This window comes from Canis lupus, chromosome X, assembly GCF_003254725.2.
Source record: "Canis lupus dingo isolate Sandy chromosome X, ASM325472v2, whole genome shotgun sequence".
In the NCBI taxonomy this organism is placed as follows: domain Eukaryota; kingdom Metazoa; phylum Chordata; class Mammalia; order Carnivora; family Canidae; genus Canis; species Canis lupus.
Window position 1 is genome coordinate 58,709,851 of NC_064281.1, and position 25,390 is coordinate 58,735,240.

Consider the following 25,390-nt stretch of genomic DNA (forward strand, 5'->3'; position numbering starts at 1 on the left):
CGTGAGGATGTAGAGAATGGAACTCTTTTACACTGTTGGTGGGAATGCAAACTGGTGCACCCACTCTGGAAAACAGTATGGAGGTTCCTCAAAAAATTAAGAATAGAACTACCTTACAGTTCAGCAATTGCACTACTAGGTAATAACCCAAAGGATTTAAAAATAGTAATTTGAAGGGATAAACACACCCTGATGTTTATAGCAGCATTATCTACAGGAGTCAAATTATGGAAAGAGCCCCAATGTCCATTGACTGATGATTGGATAAAGAAGATGTGGTATGTATATACAATGGAATAATAGCCATATAAAGGAATGAAATCTTGCCATTTGCAAGCACATGGATGGAGCTAGACAGTACTATACTAAATAAAATAAGTCAGAGAAAGACAGATACCATATGATTTTACTTATATGTAGAATTTAAGAAACAAAACAAACATGGGGAAAAAGAGAAGAAAACCAAGAAATCAACTTTTCGCTATCTGGGAACAAACTGATGGTTATCAGAGGGGAGGTGTTTGGGGATCGGTTAATTAGGTGATGGAGATTAAGGTGCACACATATTGTGGTAGCGCCCTGAGTTTTATTGTGTTAAAGCACTAAATTTTATACCTGAAATGAATATTACACTGTACATTAACTAATCAGAATTTAAATAAAAACTTGAAAAAGAAAAAAATTGAAAGAGTGATAGCTGACGGAAAGTAGGTCAAAATACAGTTTTTCAATAAAGGGTCAGCAGGAGTCGATAGGGAGGTGCTCAGTCAGCTGGGCAAGAACTCTTTCCCTTTGTAACTGAATTTTGGAAGGTTTTATCTTGCTTAGTCCTAACAACCCATCTTACTCTAAAACTGGACTTCAAAATAGAAATGCTAGACCTAGATAATCTAACTGGGTAAACATTTATAAAGCTATGTTTCCCATCTGTGTTCCTCATCTCAATGCTTTTTTTATGTCCTCATCAGCCTTATTCACTCTAGGTAGTTTTTGACAAGCACTACAATTTCTCACTCAAAATTTTTATCAGCTATTGTATTACTGGGATCAGCTGGTAAAAATTACACTCTGATGCCTGGTATTAGAAACATAAACAAATGGTGGAGGCACACTTGTAAGCATAATGTCATGTGGAGACAAAGAACAGGTGATGGTAGGGGTATGTGACATGAGAACTTAACTTTCAGCTTTTCTCACACACACACACACACACACACACACACACACACACACACACCACAAATCTCATTATGATCCAAAAATCTAGTGGGAGAACGGTGGAAGGACAAAGTTCTGCTTCCTCATTTTTCCTTTGCTGCTCTGCCTTTTAGAAAAGTAGACTACATGCAGGTGTAGGCTTGCCTACACATACTATATTTCTTTGTGTATTTAAAGCATTTTAAAAGAGAATGGGAATGGGATTTTAAAGAAAATTTAACCAACATGAATAAATTAGGGTAGAGAAAGGTGAGCTGCTGCCCACTGATTAAATTAACTCCAACAAAGCACCATGAATGGCCAACTGGCTGGATTATTTACAAATATAAACAGTAGTTTATTATGTGTCCTGACTTATCTGACTGATTATAAATCATGGTATCACAAATTTTGTAAGCAACCTTCCAAGTTGCCATCTAATCCAACCTAAGCCACCCATATTTGCTACACAAATCTGGCCATACTTGCCCTTCTCTATTCAAAGGGCACTTAGGAGGTTGACATGATTATATAATCTTTCTGGACACTATTTTCTCACTACACTACATCGGTTGTATTAACATGGTCTTTATTAGTGCTTGCTCTGCTGGGTGGAGAGCAGACTTCCTTTTGAGCCTCCTTACCTCGGTTTTCATCTTCATTGTCTTCCCAAGGCTCTTCATTTGCTAGCAGTGGGTTCTGTGACTCATTCATAGACCTCATAGGGAAGGAGTGTCCATCACCAGGGCTGTTGGGTAAAGGAAGGCAGTGAGCTCTTGCAGCTGACATAGACTTTTTATGAAGATAATAGCCCTCTTAGAAATAGGAGGGGGTTCTTAGAAAGATTTAAACCATTTAGCTTATTCGCTAAAGCCATGGTGGAATAGGATTTTACAATAGCATCATTTAGTTGCTGTATTGCTCTCAGTGTCTATATCTGCATCAGTGTCAACTGTTCTGGTTTGTAAGCAACTGTTTAACTTGTTTCCCATAGTGCCCATTATGGTAATATGCACACATGGTAGGCTTCATAAATATTATTTACTGATGATCATCTCAATTTATATACAATTATTTTATTGCTTCGGTTTTAAATTTTCAACAAAAATTAGCAGATTCAGATTATTTTCAACAAAAATAATCACTGATATATTGGAGATAAGTTGCTATGAATTGGTGATAGATATTAATGTCTGGATGCTCTGTTATTTGGCTTGAATGGCAGAAAGGTTATTGGGCACTGTGCGAAACAGCCAGAGTGAGGTATCTCTAGGAGTGCAGATTCTGGGGGCAATTATTCTCATGTGGGATCCACTATAGTAATCTAGGGCTACCTCCTTAGTTAATCTCTGTCCACTAACAGATGGGATGCGTTGGAGGGAACTAAGTTAGTTCTGGCTAGAGTGGGCTACAGTTTGAACACCTGAGTATATATATCTGAATGCACTGCAAATTTATATCTGAGTGACTTTTGGATTATTAGTTTTATATTGCCTATGCCTTTTCTCCTGTTCACAATTGTCGTTAACTGAAAGTTGACAGATTTTATTGATAGTTCCCTACAGAAGATATAAGTATACTGATTATAAGGGAATGGGCTTTGCTTTTTGCTTTTGTTTTTTTATTTCAGAGAAGACTCATTTTAGGCCTCTCTGATGTAGTGATAGTGCGTGTATATTTGTGTGTGTATGTGTAGTAGTGGGGTGCAAATAATTGCTGGTAAGAGTTATTAATCAACATTACCCACCAACACAGTTTTGTCTTTTGCTTTATAGCCAGGATAGTAGGATATGCCATAGACCTTAAATAAATGAACCTGTAAAACACTAACTGGTACCACTTACCACTTACAGCATTTTGGGGGTATATGTCCCCTCTGTTGGTTTTCTTCAGTATATGTTTATACATATTTTTGCGTATATTTTTAATCACAGAGTACATACCATTTGAATTCTACATTTTCCACTTAGAATATTTCCCTTTATTGTGACAGTCTTAATAATTATTATTTATGATTACATAATATTCCAGTCAGTGGGGATATATATATAGCATATTGAGTATTTAGGTTGGATGTTTTCTAATCATTGGCTGAAAATGATGTTGTAATGCACATTTCTGTGCCTAGTTTGTCTTTAGGACAGATTTTTAGAAGTGGAATTTTAAACAATGGACATGTGGATTCTTACAATTTTTAATACATATTACCAAATTCATTTGTAAAAGAATGGTACCAGTTTACATTGCCATAAAGCATGAGAATGTCCATTTATCATACCCTCATGTCTAATTTGTCTTTATTAACCTAGAAATAAAAAAACTTGGGAAATAGAGTTTTTCATTGGACTGTTATTTGTTACAAACAATTAAAATTGAATTTGCTACTTCAAGTCATGGTCTGGCATCAACGTCTTTCAGTGGTAATAATTACCTACCTGGACCCAATAGGTATTAACCAGAACTTCTTGTTATCTCCAAACACCTGCTGGATATTTTTGATGAAGCCAAGGTTGAACCCATTTTTCTCTGGGCCACTTGTAAACACTGGAGTACAGAAGGCCTCTAGGGCAGAATAGGGGAGTTGAAAGAAAGAGGGAAAAGGAACAAATTTCAGGACTATCATGATTTTATAGTTCTCCATGAATGTGACTTGATGTTATAGTATCTTTTTGTTATGGTAGCATAGGCTTCTCATCCTTAGATATTGTTAAATTACTTAGTAAAAAACAGTCTAATCACTTAATATAAAGTAATTTTGTTATTAAAGGCAAAGAATTGGTACTCTTTTTTTTAAAGGCAGAAGAAGCACATAGTGGCAGAAATAATTAAGCAGCCATGAGGGAATTATATATTTTGTGCTGCTGCATGTAAGGAGTAAAAGAACAAATTTAACAATGCTTTATTTGAATGTAAGTGGCATTAGCAGCCGAATGGTCTCGATCTTTAGAGTTGAGACTAAAGTAATGATGAAGAGATGGTTACGACATTGATGTGGTTTTGAAACATTTCAGAAATGAAGATGTTTGCACTGAAACCTGCAATGTAAGAAATAGAGTTTTACTCCAGAAAAAAATGTCAACAGATGAACTATAATCACCCCAAAGGCTGAGGAATTGGACCATCTTAGTACACCTTATTTTTAGACACATATTTATCCCATTAAGCAAATACTTTCACCGTTGGGCCAGCTGCATCTGGCCATTTCCCATTTTTTTCTTTGTTTTCAGACTCCATTATTGTGAAGTTTTTCGTGCTTCTCTACTTTGCAGTTATGTCTAAGCCAAATGTGGTGATCTACCATCCTACCAACTAAGTACTACAGATATTTGGTTTAGAAAAGGAGTGTAAATACTTTCTTAGATATTAGCATTATAAGTAAATGTGTTCCAAATGTATAGTGGCTTTTGTACTAAACATTCCTCAATCTATCTTAGCTAAACATTCAACACTTGGACACTTTCTCCTCATTCCTTATGCATTTATTTGTATACTATAGTGAAATATACATCTATAGTGAAATATGAAATAAAATTGTTGCACTTGAATTAATCAGAAATATAATTCTCCAAATAATAGCCTGGAGTATAGAGTAACAGAAAAAATGTTCACTTGTACTCATTTTCTAGAAACTTGCTTATTCAGTGTATTTATCATGCTCCCAGGCACTCCACAGATATTTGATGATTGTAGATATACAATGATTTGTTGGTTTAGATTCTCAGCACTCTGTCTTTGGATGCCCTCAATAATTTCAATTCTTCTATCTTTATTAACCTTCACCTCCACCTTCTGATATTCCCTTCTGTAGTGATTTTTATCTTCACTTCCACATGTGAACACATTAAGAAATTTTTCAAGCCATAAGTTTGGGGACCTATTACCCAATGTGAGCTATAAAGAGCAATGGTCCATTTTGGTTTTGTGTGAGGTTTCATTCAATAATGCTTTCTTCATTCACTATGGCTCTCCCAGTTTGGTTAAATGCATTTATACCTGTCTCAGTTTGGAGGCAAAGGAATGTCACTATAAATAAAATGCTTCACTGGAACTTTTTCTCTTCCTTGGGAATAATCCATAGGTCACTATGATATACATTAATGTGTTTTTCCCTAGTCTTAACAGCCATTCTTACCTAAGGTGGTTTTGTTTCTGCTGACAAGCCAACAATGGTAACCAAAGAGAATCACAAGGCTGACAAAAAACATGCAGGCCACAAAGAGGAGGAAAAGAACATGGAACTTTGAGCGAACACTGGGCAATTCCCCCTAGAAAAGAAATAATAAACAAATAGAAACAAAGGATTAAAGTGATAAGGATTGGCTAGTTTTTCTATATGTTATCATTTTTCTCACATGTATAAAATGTATAGCTATAATTAAAATATAAATTTTATAGAAGTTTTAAAAAACAGTTCTGTTAATGACCATACCTCATTATGGATAGATTTTCAGCCTACAAAGCCTAAAATGGACCCCTGATTAAGTTCAGTGTAAAATCGAGTATATACTGCAGCAATTAGAAAAGGGTAGTGTAAAAAGGGTATATTCAGGCCATAATTGGTATGCGACCTCTTAAAGCTACTCCATTTAGTTTGCAAATGATGAATCACTGGCCAAAGGTGATCTTGAGGTCATATGGTTCATCCTCCTGTCTCAAGTTGGTTTTTCTGAAATACTTTGTATATCATTATTCCTTAGACATAGATGTGTTGAAAACATCACAATGATACATGTAGGAAGTTAAAACACACAGGTAGATTTTTTAAATGCTCTACCTATAAGTTATAACCTGACGTTAAAGCTACTGAAAATTTTGTGTGGTTGTTGTTTTTTTTTAATTTATTTTTTATTGGTGTTCAATTTACTAACATACAGAATAACCCTCAGTGCCCGTCACCCATTCACACTCCCACCCCCTGCCCTCATCCCCTTCTACCACCCCTAGTTCGTTTCCCAGAGTTAGCAGTCTTTACGTTCTGTCTCCCTTTCTGATATTTCCCACACATTTCTTCTCCCTTCCCTTATATTCCCTTTCACCATTATTTATAATCCCCAAATGAATGAGAACATATAATGTTTGTCCTTCTCCGACAGACTTACTTCACTCAGCATAATACCCTCCAGTTCCATCCACGTTGAAGCAAATGGTGGGTATTTGTCATTTCTAATAGCTGAGTAATATTCCATTGTATACATAAACCACATCTTCTTTATCCATTCACCTTTCGTTGGACACCGAGGCTCCTTCCACAGTTTAGCTATCGTGGCCATTGCTGCTATAAACATTGGGGTGCAGGTGTCCCGGCATTTCATTGCATTTGTATCTTTGGGGTAAATCCCCAACAGCGCAATTGCTGGGTCGTAGGGCAGGTATATTTTTAACTCTTTGAGGAACCTCCACACAGTTTTCCAGAGTGCCTGCACCAGTTCACATTCCCACCAACAGTGTAAGAGGGTTCCCCTTTCACCACATCCTCTCCAACATTTGTTGTTTCCTGCCTTGTTAATTTGCCCCATTCTCACTGGTGTGAGGTGGTATCTCATTGTGGTTTGGATTTGTATTTCCCTGATGGCAAGTGATGCAGAGCATTTTCTCATATGCATGTTGGCCATGTCTATGTCTTCCTCTGTGAGATTTCTCTTCATGTCTTTTGCCCATTTCATGATTGGATTGTTTGTTTCTTTGCTGTTGAGTTTAAGAAGTTCTTTATAGATCTTGGAAACTAGCCCTTTATCTGCTACATCATTTACAAATATCTTCTCCCATTCTGTAGGTTGTCTTTTAGTTTTGTTGACTGTATCCTTTGCTGTGCAAAAGCTTCTTATCTTGATGAAGTCCCAATAGTTCATTTTTGCTTTTGTTTCTTTTGCCTTCGTGGATGTATCTTGCAAGAAGTTACTGTGGCCGAGTTCAAAAAGGGTGTTGCCTGTGTTCTCCTCTAGGATTTTGATGGACTCTTGTCTCACATTTAGATCTTTCATCCATTTTGAGTTTATCTTTGTGTATGGTGAAAGAGAGTGGTCTAGTTTCATTCTTCTGCATGTGGATGTCCAATTTTCCCAGCACCATTTATTGAAGAGACTGTCTTTCTTCCAATGGATAGTCTTTCCTCCTTTATCGAATATTAGTTGACCATAAAGTTCAGGGTACACTTCTGGGTTCTCTATTCTGTTTCACTGATCTATGTGTCTGTTTTTGTGCCAGTACCACACTGTCTTGATGACCACAGCTTTGTAGTACAACCTGAAATCTGGCATTGTGATGCCCCCAGATATGGTTTTCTTTTTTAAAATTCCCCTGGCAATTCGGGGTCTTTTCTGATTCCACACAAATCTTAAAATAATTTGTTCTAAATCTCTGAAGAAAGTCCATGATATTTTGATAGGGATTGCATTAAACGTGTATATTGCCCTGGGTAACATTGACATTTTCACAATATTAATTCTGCCAATCCATGAGCATGGAATGTTTTTCCATCTCTTGGTGTCTTCCTCAATTTCTTTCAGAAGTGTTCTATAGTTTTGAGGGTATAGATCCTTTACATCTTTGGTTAGGTTTACTCCTAGGTATCTTATGCTTTTGGGTGCAATTGTAAATGGGATTGACTCCTTAATTTCTCTTTCTTCAGTCTCATTGTTAGTGTATAGAAATGCCACTGATTTCTGGGCATTGATTTTGTATCCTGCCATGCTACCGAATTGCTGTATGAGTTCTAGCAATCTTGGGGTGGAGACTTTTGGGTTTTCTATGTAGAGTATCATGTTATTGGCGAAGAGGGAGAGTTTGACTTCTTCTTTGCCAATTTGAATGCCTTTAATGTCTTTTTGTTGTCTGATTGCTGAGGGTAGGACTTCCAATACTATGTTGAATAGCAGTGGTGAGAGTGGACATCCTTGTCTTGTTCCTGATCTTAGGGGAAAGGCTCCCAGTGCTTCCCCATTGAGAATGATATTTGCTGTGGGCTTTTCGTAGATGGCTTTTAAGATGTCGAGGAATGTTCCCTTTATCCCTACACTCTGAAGAGTTTTGATCAGAAATGGATGCTGTATTTTGTCAAATGTTTCTCTGCATCTAATGAGAGGATCATATGGTTCTTGGTTTTTCTCTTGCTGATATGATGAATCACATTGATTGTTTTACGAGTGTTGAACCAGCCTTGTGTCCCAGGGATAAATCCTACTTGGTCGTGGTGAATAATTTTCTTAATGTACTGTTGGAACCTATTGGCCAGTATCTTGTTGAGAATTTTTGCATCCATGTTCATCAGGGATATTGGTCTGTAATTCTCCTTTTTGGTGGGGTCTTTGTCTGGTTTTGGAATTAAGGTGATGCTGGCCTCATAGAACGAATTTGGAAGTACTCCATCTCTTTCTATCTTTCCAAACAGCTTTAGGAGAATAGGTATGGTTTCTTCTTTAAACGTTTGATAAAATTCTCCTGGGAAGCCATCTGGCCCTGGACTCTTGTGTCTTGGGCAGTTTTTGATGACTGCTTCAATTTCCTCCCTGGTTATTGGCCTGTTCAGGTTTTCTATTTCTTCCTGTTCCAGTTTTGGTAGTTTGTGGCTTTCCAGGAATGCGTCCATTTCTTCTAGATTGCCTAATTTATTGGCATATAGCTGTTCATAATATGTTTTTAAAATCGTTTGTATTTCCTTGGTGTTGGTAGTGATCTTTCCTTTCTCATTCATGATTTTATTAATTTGAGTCTTCTCTCTCTTCTTCTTAATAAGGCTGGCTAATGGTTTATCTATCTTATTAATTCTTTCCAAGAACCAACTCCTGGTTCTGTTGATCTGTTCCACAGTTCTTCTGGTCTCGATTTCGTTGAGTTCTGCTCAAATCTTTATTAACTCCCTTTTTCTCTTGGGTGTAGGATCTATTTGCTGTTTTTTCTCTAGCTCTTTTATGTGTAAGGTTAGCTTTTCTATTTGAGTTCTTTCCAGTTTTGGAATGGATGCTTGTATTGCGATGTATTTCCCCCTTAGGACTGCTTTTGCTGCATCCCAAAGATTTTGAATGGTTGTATCTTCATTCTCATTAGTTTCCATGAATCTTTTTAATTCTTCCTTAATTTCCTGGTTGACCCTTTCATCTTTTAGCAGGATGGTCCTTAACCTCCACGTGTTTGAGGTCCTTCCAAACTTCTTGTTGTGATTTAGTTCTAATTTCAAGGCATTATGGTCTGAGAATATGCAGGGGACGATCCCAAACTTTTGGTATCCATTCAGACCCGATTTGTGACCCAATATGTGGTCTATTCTGGAGAAAGTTGCATGTGCACTTGAGAAGAATGTGTATTCAGCTGAGTTTGGATGTAAAGTTCTGTAGATATCTGTGAAATCCATCTGGTCCAGTGTATCATTTAAAGCTCTCGTTTCTTTGGAGATGTTGTGCTTAGAAGACCTAACGAGTATAGAAAGAGCTAGATTGAAGTCACCAAGTATAAGTATATTATTATCTAAGTATTTCTTCACTTTGGTTAATAATTGATTTATATATTTGGCAGCTCCCTCATTCGGGGCATATATATTGAGGACTGTTAAGTCCTCTTGTTGAATAGATCCTTTAAGTATGAGATAGTGTCCCTCTTCATCTCTCACTACAGTCTTCGGGGTAAATTTAGTTTATCTGATATAAGGATGGCTACCCCTGCTTTCTTTTGAGGACCATTCGAATGGTAAATGGTTCTCCAACCTTTTATTTTCAGGCTGTAGTTGTCCTTCTGTCTAAAATGAGTCTCTCGTAGACAGCAAATAGATGGGTCCTGCTTTTTTATCCAGTCTGAAACCCTGCGCCTTTTGATGGGGTCATTAAGGCCGTTCACATTCAGAGTTACTATTGAGAGATATGAGTTTAGTGTCATCATGATATCTATTCAGTCCTTGTTTTTGTGGATTATTCCACTGAACTTCTTAAAGGGGAATTTTAAGAGTCCCCCTTAAAATTTCTTGCAGAGCTGGTGTGGAGGTCACATATTCTTTCAGTTGCTGCCTGTCTTGGAAGCTCTTTATCTCTCCTTCCATTTTGAATGAGAGCCTTGCTGGATAAAGTATTCTTGGTTGCATGTTCTTCTCATTTAGGACCCTGAATATATCCTGCCAGCCGTTTCTGGCCTGCCAGGTCTCTGTGGAGAGGTCTGCTGTCACCCTAATACTCCTCCCCATAAAAGTCAGGGATTTCTTGTCTCTTGCTGCTTTAAGGATCTTCTCTTTATCTTTGGAATTTGCAAGCTTCGCTATTAAATGTCGAGGTGTTGAACGGTTTTTATTGATTTTAGGGGGGGATCTCTCTATTTCCTGGATCTGAATGCCTGTTTCCCTTCCCAGATTAGGAATGTTTTCAGCTAGAATTTGTTCAAAAACATATTCTGGCCCTCTGGCCCTTTCGGCGCCCTCGGGAACCCCAATTAAACGTAGGTTTTTCTTCCTCAGGCTGTCATTTATTTCCCTTAATCTATCTTCATGGTCTTTTAATTGTTTGTCTCTTTTTTCCTCAGTTTCCCTCTTTGCTATCAACTTGTCTTCTATGTCACTCACTCGTTCTTCCACCTCGTTAACCCTCGTCGTTAGGACTTCTAGTTTGGATTGCATCTCATTCAATTGATTTTTAATTTCTGCCTGATTAGCTCTAAATTCTGCAGTCATCAAGTCTCTTGAGTCCTTTATGCTTTTTTCTAGAGCCACCAGTAGCTGTATAATAGTGCTTCTGAATTGGCTTTCTGATATTGAATTGTAATCCAGATTTTGTAACTCTGTGGGAGAGAGGACTGTTTCTGATTCTTTCTTTTGAGGTGAGGTTTTCCTTCTAGTCATTTTGCTCAGTGCAGAGTGGCCAAAAACAAGTTGTATTAGGAAAAGGAGAAAAAGAGAGGAGAGAAAGAAGGAAAGAAAAGAGAAAGAGGGGAAAAAAAGGAAGAAAAAAATGAAAAAAAAAGAAGAAAAAGAGAAAGAAAAGGAAAGAAAGGGAAAATTGGGGGTGGGGGAAGGAAACAAATCAAAAAGCAAAACAAAACAAAACAAAAAGAACCACGGGGGAGTATCTTCTGATTCTGTGTACTTTAAGTCCCTTGGCTTCTCCTGGACGTTTTCCGTCTAGCTGGTCTTCTGGGGGAGGGGCCTGTTGTGCTGATTTTCAGGTGTTAGCAGTTGGGGGAGCTGCTGTGCCCCTGCCTGGTGCAGGGCTCAGTGGGGGTTGTTTACCCCGTGAGGCCCCAGGAGCAACAGCCCTAGTGGCGGGGCTAGCTCTGGAGCCCTGGAGTCAGCCCCCGCAGTAACTCCAGAGCTCTCCGTCTGCAGGGCCTGGAGGCTCCGGGGCGGGCCGCTGATCTGCTCAGCTCGGGCCAGGAGCGTCCTTGCGGTCCTGGGCCCTCCGGGCCTCTGCCTGTCCCGGGGGGAGGCTGGATCCTGGGCTGTGTCTCGGCGCCCTGTGGTCCGGGGCCTGCGCTGTTGGATTCGCGCTCCCGGGCCGCGCAGCCCCCTCCGCGGAGCCGCCGCCCGAGCCCCCCCCGAGCTGCTCCTGGAACCGCGCAGCCCCCTCCGCACGGAGCCTCTTCCTCTGCCTGAGCCCCTCTGAGCTGCTCCCGGGGCCGCGCAGCCCCCTCCACGGAGCCGCCGCCCGAGCCCCTCTGAGCTGCTCTGGGTCCTGCCGGGTCCCGCCGTGCGCGCTGCAGCCCTTAGGGAGCTCGGCGCACTCTCCTGGGTGCGCAGTTGCTGTTACTGTCCGGGGAGCCCGAGGGCATCCTCGCCCTCCTGGGTCCTGCTCCAACTCCCTGCGAGCCCCTTTCTGCCCGGGAAGGTTGGTGCAGCTCCTGCTTCTCCGGGACGGGGCTCTCTTGTCCTGGGGACACTCGCCCTGGCCTCAGCCCGGCTCCTCGCGGGGCCCCTCCCCCTTGGATGCCTTTGTTTCTTTATTTCTTTTTTCCCGTCTTCCTACCTTGACAGAAGCGCAAACTCTTCTCACTGTAGCATTCCAGGTGTTCTCTCTTTAATTCTCAGGCCGAATTCTTAGATTTTCAGGATAATTTGAAGGTTTTCTAGGTAATTTGGTGGAGACAGGTGATTTGGTCACCCTACTCTTCCGCCATCTTTCTGTTTTTTATGGTTGAAGTAGAATGTCCTGGTATCTCACATCCTGTGAAAAATAGCTCATTGGACAGTAAATTCAGGCAGGATTTGACAGGCAATTGTAAAAGTAGGTAGCTAAAGACTTTTATAATTATCTGGGACATCTTATTTTCCATGTGGAATCAGCTTTCTTTTTTACATGTAGCCTTAAAGCTGCATGCACAATGTATAACTTTTTATCTTCTGAAGAGAACATTAGAAAACAATTTCAATTCTGGAGTGAGCAGTTGAGAGAAGTTTTTTTATTTCCCCCTTTCCTGTGCTGATAATTGTTTTGGCATAATGAATTGTATTAAAGTATTTCCAAATACTCTTGAGTAATAAAATTAAAAGTGATTCTTGATTGAAGTGGACCTTAACATTAGTATCTTGTTCTACTTCAATTTGGAAGGAAAAAATTAAGACTTGAAAACCCTTGGAAAATTCAAATAGCACAGATTTCTTTCTTAAAGAAGATTTTTATTTATTTTGATGTAAGGAAATATTGGGGATCTTTCAGAGTATATATGTTTGAAGGATGAAGATAAAGGGAAATCAGTCAGTCAGATGTTTTCAGCTGAGGGGTGGTCTGGGTAAAGTTTGCATGGGGGCAGAGCGCCCCAGGAAATAGTTACCTCAGGGACTTCAACCTTCAGAAACCTTTATCTGAATGAAGCTCCTTTCTGAAATGATCCCTCCATAAAATCTTGGCCTAAGCACCCAAACTGAATTTGATTAGTATGTGTTTGTTTTGTTCTGAGTTTATAGGAAAAATTTTATACATTGTTTTGTAGTGGTTTTAGCCCAACTAGGTTTTTGCTTTCATAATCTCTACTAGTATGTTTGTTAAAGCTTTTAAAGCTTACATTTATTTTACTTCTTACCTTTCATGTTTAAGTGGGCAATAGGAAATGTCTGGGCAAGAGGGACTGATAGAAAGTTCACACTCTGGGTAGTTAAGCTGGAAGTCTTTTCCTCCCTTAATTGCTCTTGCAGAACTATCTTTTATATGCCAAAGGATATCCCTTGATAAAGTCCTTTCTTGTTAGAAGAGGTTGACAGCCCTATGTTCAAAATTACTTTCCCAGGAGATAACTAAGCTAAATTACTCAAAGCAATAATCACCAGAAACAGTTCAGGGGAATTTGGTAGAATACTACTACTATTTTGGCTCTAAAATAATTCACAGTCTCTGTGAGGAGATTCATGTCCCAGTGCGGAAGGGGTATATTACTACTTTTTAATAAGGCAAAGATCAATTTCCTATCGAAGATGCTACTCTTTAAGCTAATATATAGAGAAAAAAACATTCTTTGATGATAGTTTTCTGAATTCTTTATTCCAAAGGAGCTATAGCTTTTCCATAGCAGGACCATAATAGCAATAGGGTATGGCATAGTGTTTAAGATCTCTGGGTTTAGGGTCAGACAGCTTCCAGTGAGCCTCAACTTTATAATTTTTAAATGAGACTAACAATTCCTGTTCTGTGTACTTTATAAGGCTATGGTGAGAAGATGAGATAATAGGTATGAAAGTACTTTGAAAATGGTAAATGGGGGTTGCTGTTCTTAGGAGAACCACTAGTCTCCTTGACACATGGTTTTTAAAATACATGGCAGTATTTACTTTTTATTTTAAGGTGAGACTCAATTTAAACTGAGAAAGCTTTCTCTAAACCACCCCAAAGTGCTTTCTGGTTAGAGAGACTGCAAAGAAGCATTTCTCTGAATAGTCAATGTCCTTTTCATTATGAAGGCAAGCCAAGACAGGTTTTCTTATGTCCCATCTGTCAGGCATGAGCTAGTCTATTGTAGAGAAAAAATGAGGGTATAGAAAAAGTACGAGGCTATATTCTTGTGCTTGTGAATACTGACATATTTCTAGTAATTAATTCATATCCAAATATAATCTTTCAATAATAAAAAGTGCATACAGAACCTGGATAGCATTGTGGTAGTTGATGATTTGACTGACTTAGAGGGCCAAGGTAAAATGTGTAAAATGCAACATTGTTTACTCCATAAAGAGTTCTTAAATAGCAGTAGCCTATGTATTGAAAACCAAGTAAGGTCTGTAGTGAAGACCAAGTAAGATCTGTAGTGAAGACCAAGGCTGACACTTTCCCTGCTGAATTGGATATAATAGATTTTCTTTACATTCAGGTAGTAACTCAGTATGTGAAGGGGATGCCAAACAGGTCATAAAAACCTGAGCAATAGATAAGAGATCCTGTGATGTGGAAAGGAGCCATAGAAGAGATGGAAGATAATGAAACATTTTGTATTTGGGGAAAATTTAAGAGAAAATTTCATTTCTGCTTATACTTTTGTATCTCTGAGTTGATATTTTGGTATACATTATATAATTCCTGATTCTTAAAGTTATTAAATATCTGAATCAATTAAGCAAGTTGAGGGAATGGAAAGCACATCACTATAATTTTCTATATTGTATTTTCTACACTAGTAGGGATAAAAGCACTAAATAATTTAACTACTCTCAGGTATTTAGGTTCTCACTGCCTGTCTTTCTTCTTTGTTCTCCAGTTTATTATAATCTTTATTCTGGTCACAGGATTCACATTCTTTCCCTGCTGCTTTACCTTTTCACCTGAGGTAAGATATTCCTGTTATATGGGCTCTTATATAATTCCTACAGTAATAACTAATAGCTCTGCCCATATCTGTCTTTTGCCACTTGTTTTCAGTTTGGAACCCTCATCATGGAAGATTATGATATTTTAACTACTGTACTGGAATTGTGGGGAAGAGATATCTTCTGAAGTCCATTTGTATGAAATAAAAAAAAATTACTATACTGCTGCCAGACTTCATACACATATGTAAAGTAAAAATCTGCCTTCAACTCTTTTGGAAATAGAGTATAGTTGAAATCTTCAAGTAGAAGAAATATGAAATTATTTTTTAGATTTCACTATAATCATCAAAATTGTATGTTGAAAGGTAAAATACTTTTAACATATGTTTTATCTGATCTTGGCAGTGAGTCAGTGAAGCAGGTAACAGAGCCAGCATTAGAACTTAGGTTTCCCAATTCTCAACCCAGTGTTTGTCATACAAAGTTCAATAAGACTCATTTCATTTTGGTCATATGCGAAGATGAGTCAATTAATTTTTCTGTTCAGTAGAAAATTTGCATTTCTCTTTTGAACAGGAAATGAGAAAGTCTTTTGCTAGCATTTTTCTTAGGAAACTAGAGATTCAAAATTACTTTCAACATTTTAGAAATCTATAATTGGAAAGAAGTGGATTTTTAAACTTGACTAGATAAGTACATTATAAAGAATCACTAAGAGTCAAGAGATTAGGTTCTTAAGGGTCTTAACGAGATTCTCATGTATGACATAAATTTGTTTAAGTGGAATCCTTAAATAACAAATTCCTAAATCTCAGAATAGTCAACATGGGAAATTTGTTTTTGGTGCCTTCCTTTCTGGTTACTTTAGTATTAGCTATTTCAAAATGTAAAAAAAAAAAAAAAAAAAAAAGTTGAAAAATATCACAGATTGGAGTAGGTATGTATTTGTTCTGGTGATGACTTACTCTCCAGTATTTGATGAAATAGTTGAAGACTGTTGTAGCAATATACAGGCAGTAGAGAACAGAATAAGCTAAGAACTGAAGAAAGAATTTGTAGTTGGAAAATCCAATGCAATTATTAACCCTAAAAAAAGAAAAAAAAGGAAAACTAATTTGAAATCAAGATCCATTGATTGAAAACACACTGATACATAAGTGAACAAAGCAATGAAGTATGTTACTCCTGCTACTTCATTATGTGTTGTGTAGAAACTCAAAAGAAATAGAAGTCCCTTAATAGGAATAGATTGGAAGAACAAGTTCATGTCTCACTTGTTTTTCCTTTCATTTACAGGCATAGAGACACCTGGCCTACTTAATAGTTCTGGACTGGTTTCTGACCCACCCAAGGAAACCTGAATCTTGGATGCTGAAAACCTATTACAATTTCAACAGCTATACTTAGTATAGTATGGCATGTCCTCTTTGTAGTTACATGGTTTCAGATGGATTCCCTAAGTCAGACCTATGGAATTTGGAGAAGAATTCCTGAAATTAACAATCTAGAATATTTCAAGCATCAAGACAACTAAAAATAGAACTGAATTGTATAATGTCAAAGAAGAAAACTATTTGTGCTTGATTTCATTACTACACCCAGCTAACTTTGAGAGCCCAAGAATTCACTACCATACCTTTGGTGGTATATTTATTTTTGCTTTAAAATGTTATGCCTCCCCTGTTCCCCATGTACATACAAAACCCAGTGATTTATCGTTGTAGAAACACACACATTACAACTATGCTTAGGAAGGTAGGTATTTTGAGCAATTTTGACCCTTTCAGAGTAAAGAAATGAATCAGAAGGACATACCAAGGGCAGTGATGGTCCATTTTTAATACACACCTACAAAATAAACAAAATACAATGTGGTAAGTGGAGCTACGGAAATGAAGTAACACTTCATAATTGAACTCAAATCTCAGTATTTTTACATGGTACCAGTACACTCATTCCTAGATTTCCACTATGAGCTACTGCAAAACTATTTTGTCTTCAGTTATTTCTAGGATAAGCCAATCACGACACTTTACAGGATTATGCTGGCAGCAAGTTACATGCCTAGAAGTTCAAGATATCTCCCCCATTTTGCTCAATATACAGATTAATAAAAGTACAGAAAACAACACATGGCTACAATCTTTTAAAATAAAAAAAACAAATGGAGAACACCTTTGAAAATTTCCCAAGCGTACAAAACCAGTTTAGTCATACAAACAAAGCTTAATTTAGCTTACTTTGTAAGACTGACTTGACCTGGGTCATTTCTTGCTTATGACTCTGGAAATCATTAGTAAAATTTAAACTGTTTTCCAAGGTTTATATAATCACTGACCAAGTTTCTATCACTTAAGAAAATTCTAAATATTCTAACTAATCACTGTGAAGAATAAAAAGCCCTTATTTTCTCACTATATAAGCTATTTTATATAAATATACCTCAAGCCTCATTTTATGCTTTGGTTTGAGTGCTCCTGGTTTGCAAACTTTTTTGTGTGTACACAATAAAATTTTGCTAATTATGGGCACCTGGGTGGCTCAGTCAGTTAAGTGTCTGCCTTCGGCTCAGGTCATGATCCTGGAGTCCTGGGATCGAGCCCTGCATTGGGCTCCCTGCTCAGTCAGGAGTCTTCTTCTGCCTTGTCCTCTGCTCCTCCTCTGCTTGTACTCTTTCTCTCTGGCTCTCTTTCTCTCAAATAAATAAATAAAACCTTTTAAAAAAACAAGAAAATCTACTAATCACTATTCTGGTGATTTATTTGTTTCACATTGGGTATTTCTGAACTTTTGACAGATCCGTTTGAATCAAGAGTAAGAAATATGGGTGGAACACACACCAAGAAGAACATGAAGATTATATTTATTAACATAAAGATGTGACTTTACAAAGCTAGAGTAATTCGAGTAAGAAAATAAAGTGATATTGAGGTATAACCCACAGTATAAAGGAATATCCATGCCTATATACTTAAATGAATAATCAACAAATAAACAAGCAAACAAAGGAGAAGAGATAAACTCCCATGCAGAAGAATTCCAAACAATTTATGTAGATACTCTGCCTTCAAGGAGGGAGAGCATAGCTTCCTCCATTCCTTTAGTTTGGGCTATACATAGTGACTTCCTTCCAAAGAGTAAAGGAAGCAGAGGAGGAACAGTAAATTTACATTACAGAAGTCTGACAAACACTACCTCAGCTAGATGATCAACGTTAATATTGGAGTGATAAGTCATGTTCATAGTATGTGCTATTGATACAATAATGGTACTTTACCTCTAAGCTCTTCCTACCCAAAACATAGTACCCAAGTCTAATCATGAGAAAAATGTCAGACAAATCCCAACTGAGGGATATTCTACAAAATAGCTGATCATTAGTCCTAAAATCCTAAAAACTGTCATAGTTATCAAAAACAAGTAAAGTCTGAGAAACTGTCAGAGCTAAAAGAGCCTAAGAAGACATGCCAACTAAATGTAATGTGATATCCTGAATGGGATCTTGGAAAAGATAAAGAATACTAAATAAAACTGAGGAAATCTAAATAGAGTATAGGCTTCAATTAAAAATAATGAATTGATGTTGGTTCATTAACTGTAACAAATGTATCATATTAATGCAACATGTTGACAATAAGGGAAACTGGTTGTAGAACATATGAGAACTATCATCACAATAATTCTATAAATCTAAAACTTCTAAAATAAAGTTTTATTTTAATTTATTATTTTTAAAGATTTTCTTTATTTATTTGAGAAAGAGAATATGAAAGAGAGAACACAAGCAGAGGGAATGGAGAAGGAAGGGGGGAGAAGTAGATTCCCCTCTGAGCATGGAATCTGATGTTTGGCTCTATCCCAGGACCCTGAGAACATGACCTGAGCTGAAATCAAGATTTAAATCCTCAACTGACTGAACCACTCAGGTACCTTGAATATTTATTTTTAAAATGGGGTTTTATATCCCTTTCCTATCTTTAGAATACTTTGAATCACCATCATTCCAAGAGGGTGTATGGCATGTGCTCATTATGATTGAAAAGAAATGCTCTTATCTAGGCATGGTCACATGCTAGGATCAATCACTTTGTTGTCCAAGTTCAGCCCAGGGGAAATATGGATGTCACTTACATGGCACAGACAGAGCAGTGGTGGCAGCGATCTGGCTTGATCAAATGGCACCTGTCACAGAATCTAACAGCTATAGGAGAAATAAAATGGTTAGCATTGGTTAGGGCTCAGTATGACACTATGTATCTTGTTAGCCTATCTGGATGACTTGTTATACACTGATTACAAGTAGTCAAAGTCATCTCAAATTACCAAGAAAAAGGCATTTCACAGAAGAGAATTGTGGTATGTATTTTTTTCTCCTGTTTAGTCTTGATGGCATCTTTTAGGGGATGAAGGTAAAGGGGAAAGTTTTCATATCTGGATATCTGATAATAAGATTTGGCATTATAAAACAAACTATACTGTCAACTGCTTGACAATTGGGAAAATTATGGGAAAATAATTTAAATTCTGTTTACTCCAACTTTCCTATATGAAAATAATCAATTCAATTGACCATTTCACAAATAAAGGAAGTAAAGACTTGAGCCATATCAAGTGACTTCCACAAGATCACATAGCAAGTAAACGGCAGGACAGTGACCACTATGGTTTTCCTGATTCCTTAGTTGATTCAGGGTTCTCTTCACTCTGTAAATCTCCAATTCATACCATATGCCTTTGGTTTATAACCAATCTTTGTTCTATCATATCATTCTGTTTACTACTGTGAGAAATTATACATATAATTTCCTGTCTACTTTTCACTATATTTCAGTATGCACATATATATATATTTCATACATATAATATATATATATATATATATATATATATATATATATAACATTTCTCCCTCTTCCTTCTCTCCTTCCTTTTTTCTTTATTTCCCTTAGATGAAAGACATTTTCTTTTTCTTCTCATTTTTTCTCTGTTCATTGATGAGTATGACTGTTTAATGTAATTATTATTAAGTGAAACAACTAAAATCATGTATAATTTGAGCTAACATAATAATTCATCTGAAGTGTACATTAAGCACACATAACTGATTCAGCATAATGGACCACTAATTCAGCAGTTTGTGTTTATGTCTAGCAATGGGGAGGATGACAAAAGTATGGTTATAGATGAGTCAAGGAAAAAGGGAGAAGGACATTCATGCTTAATTCATTCAGATGTTTTTAAAGATACAGTAATGCCATTGCCCAGTTTAAGCCACCATTATCTCTCATTTGGATGGCTGCAATAGATGCCTTATTATTTACTCTGCTTTCATTCATGTTCCGCATATGTTCTCTACAGAATAGCCAGATGATCTGTTAAAATGTAAATCAGATTATATCATTTTTACTTAAAACCTTCAATGGACTTCTAATGCCATTAGAATAAAATCCAAATTCCTTACCAAGGTCTGCATCATCTGGCCTCTGCTTGCCTCTTCAGTTTTAATTGGTATCACTCTCCAGTTTTTATCCTCCAGTTCCATGGCTATCTGTCTATTCTAATACTGCAAGCTTGTTCCGGTATAAGGGACTTTTGTACTTGCAGTTCCTTCTGCCTGGGATGTTAGTCCCTCTGCTCTTTACTTCCTGCTAGTTACTTTTTATTATTCAGGTCTCAAATCAAATGATATTTCCTCATAGGATCCTTCTCTATATCATAGGGCTGCAAACAAATGATTCAAGGGTCCAGAGAATAGTGAGAAATGAGTGAAGCAGCCAGTTGGAGACTGTGAGAGAACTTGAGAATGTAGGCCTTATTTAAAGAGAGTGGATCCTACTCAGCTTTAGCTAACTAACTTTTGCCATGTGAAAATGCAGATTGAATGCTGCCATAGTCCGAATTTTCAAGAGAAGCCAGAAATATAGAATTTCATGTGGAAATATTCTAATTGTTAAAAATCAGTAACAAATGCAAAGTTTTAAAAGATACTTTAGAGATCAAACAAAATTTATCTCGGGTCCAATTCATCCCTTATATCTTTAGTTTGTAATCAATCTGTTCTATCATATCATTCTGTTTACTACTGTAAGAAATTACTACTGTGAGAAATTACATGAAAATATTTCATGTCTACTTTTCACCATATTTCAGTATGTATGAAGACTAATAAAAAATCATGACCACCATGACATCAATGCTTTAACAAAATTAATAAAGTCCCTAATAACTAATACCCAGACCATATTAAAATTCCCCCAATTGCCACATTGGATCTTAACAAATGATTACTGAATAAATAAATGACAAACAGATGAACATAAATGTCTAACAGTATAATTCTCAAAGCCTTGAGACACAATCTTCCTTATTAGAAGCATTATAATGACTTGTCAAAAGAGGTTTGATTTTCAAATTTCGAAAGGTGGAGAATTGGTTCAGCTAGTAATATCGATTTAAACTAATAGTCAAATTCCATAGTGGACATTTGTCCAAGAAAGATGACATATCTCTGCACAAATACTTGCACAAGAATATTAATTGCAAATTTACTCATGATAGCTAAGCACTGGAAACACCAAATGTGCATCAGCTGGTGAATGGATAAACAAACTATCCTATATTCACACAATGAAATATTACTTAGCAATAAAAGGAGTAAAATACACAGCAATGTGAATGAATCCCAAAAAATATTATGCTAAGTAAAAGAAGCCATATACAATAGTACATACTGTATGATTACAATTATATAAAATTCTAGAGCAGGTAAAACTAATCTATGATGGAAAACTATCAGAATAGTGGTTGTCTTGGTGGTGGTTGATGAGATTGACTGGGAAGGAGCATGAGAGACCTTTCTGGGAGTGTGGTAATATTTATAGAAGTTTTGGTAACACAGATGTGTACATTTGTCAAAATACTGAATGGCACGCTTAAGATTTGTATATGTCTTTGTATGCAAATTTCACCCTGAAAAGAATGATAAAATATTAAGGTAGATGTATACTGATATCTGCTGCTTAATTTGAAATGTATGAATAAATAAGATGGCTTTATGGATGATGGATAGAGGGATGGGTTTGTAGACAGATATGTGATAAAGTAACATAGTAAAATGTTAGTGGTAGACTCCAGTGCTAAGTATACAGATGAGCCTGTGGATACATATGACTTAGACTTTTTCAGATCCTTGCTAGTCTCAAAAGGTGACTTGCCGATTCTCTAGGTGACTCTGGATGAACTGACCTCCACTCCCAGTTCTTGTGTAAACCGGTAGCTTTTTGGCCATATCGACGAGCATCTGCTTCTGGACCTCAGGTCTCTCTTCATTTTCATAGCGTTCCTTGTCTGAATAGGACAAGTGGAACTAGAAGCAGAAGTGACAGGGCAGACTTTATTTTCCAAGGTTTACAGAATATGTTAAAAACATTTTAACATTTAAACAATAACTATTTAGATGAAAATATTTGTTATTTACCCTTGGAGTCCAGGTACCAATTTGGCTCATAACTTTCTTGGCATAATCATCTTAATTATTGTAATCTGGCTTTTATATTAATTTTCATAAGTCCATGTGATAGGTAGTATTGTTTTATAAATAAAGAAAAGAAAATTTAGCAAGATTAAGTACTTTGTCCATGGTTATACTCACTTAACTGGTATGTAGCAAAACTAAGCTCCAAACCCAGTTCACTGGGCTCTAAGACTTGTGCCTTTTCTACTCCATTATACCATAATATGATGTTATATACAGATGTGTGATGTTTCGCTGCCAGGCCCTATTGATGATTAACGATGATTGTTATTAAGTTGTAGTTATTTTTCAGAGGTTGCACTCTTAGGGAAGATGGATGAGACTGCTTGTGACACTATATTCTAATTTTGCAAATGAGTAGAAATTTGGGTAATCTCACTATTTCAGAAATTTTTAGTCTGATACGAAGCTTATTGCCAACATTGGCACCACACTTTGCTAATCTTGCAAAAGATATGTCAACAATTTTCCAGAGTAACATAGACTTGAAAGCTTTCTTCTCTCTGGGCCAAAAGGTAGGCAGAGGTGAAAAAAAAAGGTCTGTGATCAGATTTTTGGGGTTTAAACCTCATCTCTTCCACTTAATAGTTAAAAAAAATCACTTTGAAAAACCAGACACTCTTAACCCAAGTTTCTTCCTCTGTGAAATAGAGGAAATAATACCTATTTTATAAGATTGATATAAAAGTACTGGATAATGAGTAATTAAAAGTTTCTTTTACAAGTTCAATTTCTTAAATCATTTAAAAGATTTGATACTAGAATTTTAGATTTAACTATTCTAGTTAGTAGTATAAAGTTTAAACAATTATTATTTTGAAGATTTTATTTATTTATTCATGAGAGACAGAGAGAGAGAGGCAGAGACAAAGGCAGAGGGAGAAGCAGGCTCCCTGCAGGGAGCCCAATATGGGATTCAATCCCAGGACCCTGGGATCACGAACTGAGCCAAAGGCAAGGTTGAGCCAAGGCTCAACCACTGAGCCACCTAGGTGCCCCTAAACAATTATTTTTTATTTTGATAAAAGTAGCGCTTGGGGAAGCACTTTAATTTGGGGGTTGACCTTGGGAATATAACTTTTGTGTGGCATACTGCACCTGCTTGAAAAGCAGAGGCAGAGTTGTTACTGCTAGTATATGATGAAAACCTTGTTTCATCAAGTAACAAAAAGTAAGCTTTGGATTGGAATAAGATGTCATCTCTGGATGCCCTATCTGGTACTAAACACGTCATTTGAGGATTAGAATGCAATTAACCAGTAAACACATTTTGGGTGGGCAATTGGTGATAGATTGGGATGTATTTGGTATTAGGTGATAGATTGGGATGTATTTGGTACTAGAGAAATAAATATCATGGCTATGAAATAGGCCCCAAAGACTCACTTTTTTTTTTTTTTACCAATTAAAAATGATGAAGATGTAGTCTTAGGTGTTAGAAATTTGCAATTCTTATTTAAATCTTACTATCATTCCACCCAGTTTAGTCCTACAAAACTCCCAACCATTCAGCCTTTCTGTTGGCCTACAAGCTTTCTAAATAGTGTGAAGGGGACAGTTATTTACACTGAGCTAAAATCCACATAACATAAAATTCCATCTTATTTTTTTTTAAGATTTTTATTTATTTATTTATTTGAGATAAAGCATGAAAGAAAGAGAGATCACAAGCAGGCAGGAAGGGTAGAGGGAGAAGCATACTTCCTGCTGAGCAGGGACTCCCCCCGCCCCCAATGTAGGGCTCGATTCCAGGACCCTGGAATCATGACCTGAGCTGAAGGCAGATGCTCAAATGACTGAGCCACCTAGGTGCCCTAAAATTTCATTTTAAAGTATACATTTCATAGCGTACAATTCAGTGGTATTTAGTACATTCACAGTGTTGGGCAGCCATCACTACTATCTAGTTCCAGAATATTTTCATCACCTCGAAAAGGACACCCCATATGTATTAAGCAGTAATTTCTTACTTCCCTCATCCCCAGATTCTGGCAACCATTAATCTACTTTCCACCTCATTAGATTTCTTTCCTTTCTGGATATTGCATACAAATGGTATCAAACAATATGTGGTCTTTAGTGTCTGGTGTTTTTCAATTAGCATAATGTTTTCAAGGTTCATCCATTCTGTGTGTGGCATGTATCAGTAATGCACTTTTTGTTATTGGCTGGATAATACTCCATTTATGGACATACCATCCTTGGTTTATCCATTCATCTGTTGATGGATATTACATCTTTTGGCTATAGGTAATAGTGCCCTATGGACAATTGTGTATAACTTTTGAACACATGTTTTCAACTTGAGCATATACCTAGTAATAGAATTGCTAGGTCACAAGACAACTTTATGTTTAGCTTTATGAGAAACTGAAAAATTGTTTTCTACACCAGCTGTACCATTTTACATTCCCAGTAGCAATGTATGAGGATTCAGAGTTTCTCACATCCACATTAACAGCTGTTCTATTCCTTCCTTCCTTTTCTCTCTTTTCTGTATGTATGTACATTTTGGACTTCTTAGTGGATGTGAAGTGGTATCTCTTGTAATCAGTTTACATTTCTTTATTTACTAATGATGTCAATCATCTTTTCATGTGTTTGTTGGCCATTCACATATATTCTTCAGAGAAATGTCTAGTCAAATCATTTGCCCATTTATTAGTTGGGTTGTCTTTTTGTTGTTGAGTGGTAAGAATCTTTAAATACTCTGGATAAACGACATTTATTGAGTATATAATTTGTGAACATTTTCTCCCATTCCATAGGTTGTCTTTTCACCCTGTTGGTTGTGTTTTTTAATGTCCAGAAGTTTAAACTTTAATGTAGCCCAATTTACTTTTACTTTTGTTTCCTCTGCTTTTGATGTCATATCCAAGAAATCATTGCCAGCTCCAATGTCATGAAACTTATTCCCTATGTTTTTTTTCTAAAGATTATTTATTTATTTATTTATT

General features: G+C 36.8%; 1 protein-coding gene across 4 annotated transcripts in view; it reads right to left on the bottom strand.

Annotated features, from left to right (window-relative positions):
• ZDHHC15 (zinc finger DHHC-type palmitoyltransferase 15) overlaps nt 1-25,390 on the bottom strand; it is a 171,197-nt gene that overhangs the window by 49,488 nt on the left and 96,319 nt on the right. For all 4 annotated transcript variants that reach the window (XM_025466228.3, XM_025466229.2, XM_025466230.3 and 1 more), the window contains exons 4-10: nt 22,145-22,265; nt 19,031-19,100; nt 16,715-16,747; nt 15,865-15,985; nt 5,330-5,462; nt 3,633-3,759; nt 1,842-1,945 (exon numbers count right to left, since the gene is read on the bottom strand). In XM_025466228.3, coding sequence (XP_025322013.1) covers nt 1,842-1,945; nt 3,633-3,759; nt 5,330-5,462; nt 15,865-15,985; nt 16,715-16,747; nt 19,031-19,100; nt 22,145-22,265 — 709 coding nt within the window. The remainder of the gene's footprint in view (nt 1-1,841; nt 1,946-3,632; nt 3,760-5,329; nt 5,463-15,864; nt 15,986-16,714; nt 16,748-19,030; nt 19,101-22,144; nt 22,266-25,390) is intronic.